The 6,000-nt window shown below is 59.0% G+C and overlaps 1 protein-coding gene across 1 annotated transcript in view; it reads right to left on the reverse strand.

Annotated features, from left to right (window-relative positions):
• Window positions 1-5,546, reverse strand: part of LOC122367399 (lysine-specific demethylase 3A-like) — a 38,106-nt gene extending 32,560 nt beyond the window's left edge. The window contains exon 1 of the mRNA XM_043340444.1: window positions 5,112-5,546. Coding sequence (XP_043196379.1) covers window positions 5,112-5,518 — 407 coding nt within the window. The 5' untranslated portion in view covers window positions 5,519-5,546. The remainder of the gene's footprint in view (window positions 1-5,111) is intronic.
• Between the last annotated feature and the right edge of the window lie 454 nt (window positions 5,547-6,000).

Raw genomic sequence — 6,000 nt, forward strand, 5'->3', positions numbered from 1 at the left:
TTACGAAAACTCGCCGAGAAACTCGCACAAAGAAGCTGGCGACCGAGGGAAAGTTTCGGACACGGACCAGTTGGAGGGAGGCCGGTCGGAGCTGCGTCACGCGCAGCAGAGCCGACTCAGCACCCGCAGCCAGGTGCGACGTGCCTCCAGAATCCAGACAGCCCGGTTTTTGGACGCCCCAGCCGGTCTGGGACAGGACCATATGGCCAGCTTCCCAGACCAGCCGTCAGGACGAGGAAAATCAGCGTCAAATGACGAGAGAAAATCCGCGTCAAATGCTCCGAGAGAAGGCGGCCGAGTTTTCCGTGAAGTCCACACTGTCTCGCTACGTCAACTCTCCGGAGAATTTCAGAGCCTGCGGTAGAATAACCACAAGGAATTTCCCGACGTAAGGAGGAATGCTGTCTGCCTGCCTCACGCATCTCTGTGGTATCTCTGGTCGCGTCGCTCTCCACTACAGTGAAGCCCAAGGCGACGGACCGGCCCGTCTCCAGCTGGTGACAACTGGGGAGAGTCGGACAGCCATCGCTCTCAGCGTGCTGGTAGGGCATGCCACGATGGAAAGGCAAGAGATGCAGGCAGGCAGGCGGCCAGGCAGGCGGGCAGGCAGGCGCTGGGGCCGTCACGCACCTGCACAGCTGTCGACAGAAATAGATGGACGGTCGGCCGGCAGGCGGGTCGGGTCGATACGCCACTCGGCGTACCGCCGGGAGATGAGACTGCGCCGCGGCGTACATCGCTCGGCCCCCGCACAAAGGCGGTGCCGCGTCCATCCGCGCACCTCCACACACAGAGCGGCGACACGCAGAGTCGTCTAATGTAACCAGCGAGCCGGGACGGCCCAATCGCGCAGCGATAGGGAGACGCGAGCAATATCGCGACAGAAATGGGACGCCTAATGGATAAGGCGGGCGCATAGAGAAATGCTCTGCATTGTTTACCGTTTCTTACAGCAATCGGATTTCACAATGAGTGAGTTCAGAAGAATGCTGGCGTTGTCAATGCTGCTCCGATTTGTAAAACGATCTTTGAGCGGCGTGCTAGTAGACATACGACTGATATGAGATATAACAACTGATCTGACGACACGCCGATCTAGATCCCATCATGTCTGACGCGATTACTCCATGCTCAATAACGGAGACACATAATAAGGGCCACGTTCGCGGACATGCGCCGTTCATATTGCAGCATCCATCGCGACGTCCCTGCCGATCCTTGATGCGATCCGCTTTCCGGGTATCACGCCGGCGGTCACGTGCTGTGCATTACTTGGCCGAGCCGGCCGGGCCAGCAATCAATGTGCTGTCATCGAGCGGCCGCGACCGGTCCCCCCCCCCCCCCTCAGAGGGGGGCGGCGGACAGGCAGGTCAGTGTCTTGATACGGCGACACAGTCGACGGGCGAGGCCGCGCTGCGGGGCGATAGCCGCGCCGCCGATAACATGGCCGGGCTATCGGCGGCACGCCCGGCACGCCGGCCGCGGTCCGCCGGCCACGGCACGCTCCTCGCCGCGCGAGGACGGGCGGGGCGGCGATACGGCGCGGCCGACCAACTGAGTGATTCCCACGGGTTACCGAGCGCGGCCTCGGCCCGCCGCGGGGCGTGCTCGGGCACAGCGTGGCGTCAAACACGGCTCGGCCAGGTGGGACGGCCGCATGCATTATTCAGACAGGGCGAGAAGCACGGCATGCCCGGCCGGCGCACACTGGGCCGATCGCCAGGTCTAGCACGACATGGGTAAAAAAATCGAACGTTGTGTATGTGCAATGAAACCTATACCAATTTGTTCAAAAATGATCATACTACATTGCTGTGGTCTTTGTTTTCCAACACAATTGCTATTTCATGGCGAAAACTCCGCTTAAACACGAACTTCGGAATCGTTTGGACCGAACTCGTCCCCCGCACTCTTCGACAACGTATCTTTGATCCACGAAAACAATCACAATTTGAGGAGGAATTCCACATTAATATACATCAAACGATAGCTCCGGGTCTGCAGAACACACATAACCACATGAAAAAGGCGAGCTCTTACTTGGTTATGATGTATTTGCACCGCAAAGATTTAAAGACGAAAATATAATTTCACATCATTGATGTCACACACAAATAGACTTTTAAAAAAAGTACCGCAGAGTACCGCTTCGAAAATCTCGCTACATGTCAATGAGTCATTGCACTACGAGATCCAACAATCATTTCTTGCGACTTTTTGCGACTTTGGATGTCAGCAGCCAAACTTCAACCCGCGCCGGACCGGTGCTTGGCGTCAAACGCGCCGGGCCGGGAGGTGTTGATTGAACACTCCCCTTCTAACTCGGCTCCTGGGCCACATAGCGACACGTAGTAAGTGACATTTGAAAGAGCGCCCAAAATTCCAGATAGAGTAATTAGTCATTTCTAGGTCAGGTCAAAGGTCACGTCACCAGAGGTCATCAAAGGTAAAATGTTGCATACAACATTTCTCGAAACACCGGCCCTTACCTCGGGGACCAATAGAGCTACATCGTCGCGGAAAAGTGCATTCAATTGCTTTTTTAGCGGTCTTTTTGAAATAAGCCCTCAGATTTGGCTTAACCCTCGCCCCTAGTGGTGTTTGTCCAGCCGCGAACGTATAGAAGGGATCCGTTGGACACCCCCCCCCCCTGCCGTTTCGCCACTGATCGAGCTAAAGCTTCGCGGAAAAGACGAGCGTGTTGCCCGTGACAAGAGGAAGCTGATGATACCCAATTGTAAGGTCCTAGGTCATCGGTTGACCTTCCAGGTCAGGTCAATGATCCAAAAGTCGGGAAAATCGGGACCTGTCAGAACGTCGTAAACGGTAAAGGGTGGCTGCTATGGTTTTTTTGGGTGCTGATCACGAATATAATGTTATTTATGATCATAGATGATGTCTTCATACATTTAGGCCAGGTCGGGTCAGGTCAGGTCAGGTCAACTAGTAAGGGCTTTGCCGGGTATTTGTAGTAGGTGGCAACCGCCTCTGACACCTTCGTTCGTAACATGTTACCAAGGCACCAAAGCTACATAGTAAATGTTCAAATGGTTTCTAGATTCGAATTCAGCTCCAAAAACTAGCCTAGAAACATGTAAAACTCGAAAAAGTGAACCAAGGTCATCAAAGGTCAATGACCTTGCCTGACCTTCCGGTGACCTTGACACCCACCCTTATGCATGGCATGGGAGCAACATAATATCTCATGTTTGAACGCTTTAAACCACGAAAAGACTGCAAACTCGCGGCTAATGCGAGCCGACATACGCTGAATCGCGATTCCGGCCAAACATGGTCTCAAAAGAAGGTCACAGGTCAAAGATCATAAGGTCAGTGTCATGAAATTTTCAGGTTAGCTGTGAAATTAATCATCGCGATGGTACTGAAAGTTTCGTTGCGATCGGCCGCTTTTTACGCGAATTATTTGCGAAAAACCGAGGGTTCCGTTCGAAGATTCAGGTCCTGTCGCGCTAGAATGGCATATCGGCCCACTGTGCGGCGGCTATCGAGCGGCGGCCGGTCAGTGTCAGCGGGCCCGCTCGGCCGCCGGCTGCCAGGGGCCCGCCGGATTCCAGCCCGGCCCTGATGTAAATATACAACATCGGAGTGACACGAAACCGATGTAGCACCACTCGACATACAGCACACAGACTACGACGGAGCTCCATTGGACTGATGCGTAGGTGTTAGTTCTGGTCCCAGAGGCTATAAATTGGGAAAACGGTGGAACTCGAATCTAATGCAGACGATAATAGCTTCGATACAAATTACAACGCATTGCATGCTGGAGTGGGTTGATGCATTCAAAAGCTTTAAAGAGCTTTCTATTGCTGGTTTTGATGCTGCTCCAAATCCGCTTACTGGAGCACTTCTTTCAAGGGCTTTTGTCGCTTCCTTGGCAACTATCCTATGATGCAAGCCACGATGAGTTCAACCTGAAATACGCCTCAACACGGTATTTTCAGAAATAAATTTCCACTACAGCATAGCAGAGAAACTAATTTCGGCATTTCACAAGGGACACACGAGTTATGAACTGTTATCACCTAACTTTTGGCAAAGTTCTGCGCTCCAGCTATCAGAGCAAACGACAGGTAAACTTCAAACGTGAAGTGAAAAAGTTCCGTGGCGGCGACTAATTCCAGGCCGGTCTTCAGCAGGCGCCGGCCGTTTGGTGGGCCCCGCTCCGCCACTGCGGCCGCCGCAAACGCCGCCTGATGGGCTGACCGGCGCGGCCGGGCCGGCGATGGAAGTAACGGTCGGCCGTCGGCACAGCCACAGACCCACTCATTGGGCGGTTCGACAGCCGGTCAGAGGTCATCCCCAACGGCACGCCCTCGGGCCATGAAAGCAGCCGCGGCGGTGCACCGAGTCGTCCGCTGCACCAGAGGAGGAGCGCCTCACCCGCGGCCGCTGCTCCTCGGCCAGCCGCCCTCTCTCCTCGGCCGACCACCCTCTCTCCCAGCGCCGTGACTCAGTAGGGCCTCTGTGAGACCGGTTTGGTGGCCGGGGTGACGCTCGTTCAGACGGGGACGGTGTATCCGCCCCGTCTCTCTCCGGCCGCGGCCGATACCCCGTCGCAGAGGACAGCAGCGCCTGCCTGACACGACGCGTCGGCGAACTTTGTCCGCCGGTGGAGTGACGAGCCGCCGTCGTTAGTCGGCCGCCGACCCCGGCCACTCGGCACCCGACAGGGCCACAGTTTACGGCCAGCTGCCAGGCCGTGACGCCAGCCTCATGGCGCTGCAGGGCGCCGCAGAGCCGGTAGGCTTTGCTCGCCGGAGCGCGGCCCGCCGCCACGGCTGACCTCAGCTCGACAGCGGGTGGGGTGGGTGAGGGGAGGGTATTTGGCCCGTGCTCCCGGCCAGGGACGGATTGTGGCGATGCGGCCAGCCACTCCCGGACCCGCGCTGGCAGACACGACAGACTGGCTGACGGACGGACCGACGGACGCTGCTGTGTTTATTTATACACCAGGCCGCTCGGCAGGCCGACCGCGAGGCCCGTCCGACCGGCAGACCGCGGCGGGAGACACAGCCCGCGACTGTATCCGACATACTGCAGCTGGGGGTGACACTCGACAACTCTCCCGGACAACGAGTGGGACTTACCTGGAGATGGGCGGCGGCTGCTGCTGCTGCTGCTGCGCCTGCTGCTGCCGGTGCTGTGCCAGCAGGCGCTGATCCCGCTCCAGCTGCTGCTGCAGCAGCTCCTCGGCCACTGGAATTCCGCCGGGCGCTCCGGGCAGCTGGTAGAGTCCGGCGCGCGACACCGGAGTCGGCACCCAGTGCTGCATCAGGTGCGTCAGCGGCAACCCGGGGAACGGGTGCGGTAACGGCAGGCCGCCGGCGCCCGCCGGGTACGGCCGCGGCGGCGGCGGCGCCTGGCCGCGGCTGTCCGGCCGCTCGCCAGTCAGCGGCGAGTTGGGCTTGCCGGGCCGCCAGCCGGCCGGCGGCGGCTCATAGGCGCGCGGCCCGGCCGGCGGCGCCGCGCGCGACTTGGAAAAGTCCTCGGCCATGTCACTGCACTGAGGCGCGGCCGCCGAGCGCCATACGCCGGCGCACGTCCACTGTAACAGCCGCGCCACGCGGTTGGCTGCAGCTCCGGCGTCCTGCAAACAGACAAACAGCGCGGGTCACACTCCCGTCTCTCCAGTCTCCACCGACCCACCCGTCCCCCGGCTCTGGCTCCGGCGGCGGCGGCGCCGAGCCACAGCCGCCGCGCCCCACTGCGCGCCATGCGGCCAATATTGATCGAGGCTCTCTGAGGCCGCGCGGCGCACCAGTTGCACGTGGCTGCGCGCTGGTGAGTCGGCGGTCGCCGCTCCAACCGGTTCAGCCAGCAGCCGGCTCGGACAAAGGCACGAACACGGCACGAAATAACAGCGCCAAACGGACCGACAACACGACACACCGCGGGCACAGACACACACATAAACGCTGAACGGGCGGCGGCCGTGCCGCGGGCGGGCTCTCCGCCCTGGGAGGAGGCGCCGTTCAG

The sequence above is a fragment of the Amphibalanus amphitrite genome, unplaced genomic scaffold, assembly GCF_019059575.1.
Source record: "Amphibalanus amphitrite isolate SeventyFive unplaced genomic scaffold, NRLGWU_Aamphi_draft 000031F_arrow, whole genome shotgun sequence".
NCBI classification, from domain to species: domain Eukaryota; kingdom Metazoa; phylum Arthropoda; class Thecostraca; order Balanomorpha; family Balanidae; genus Amphibalanus; species Amphibalanus amphitrite.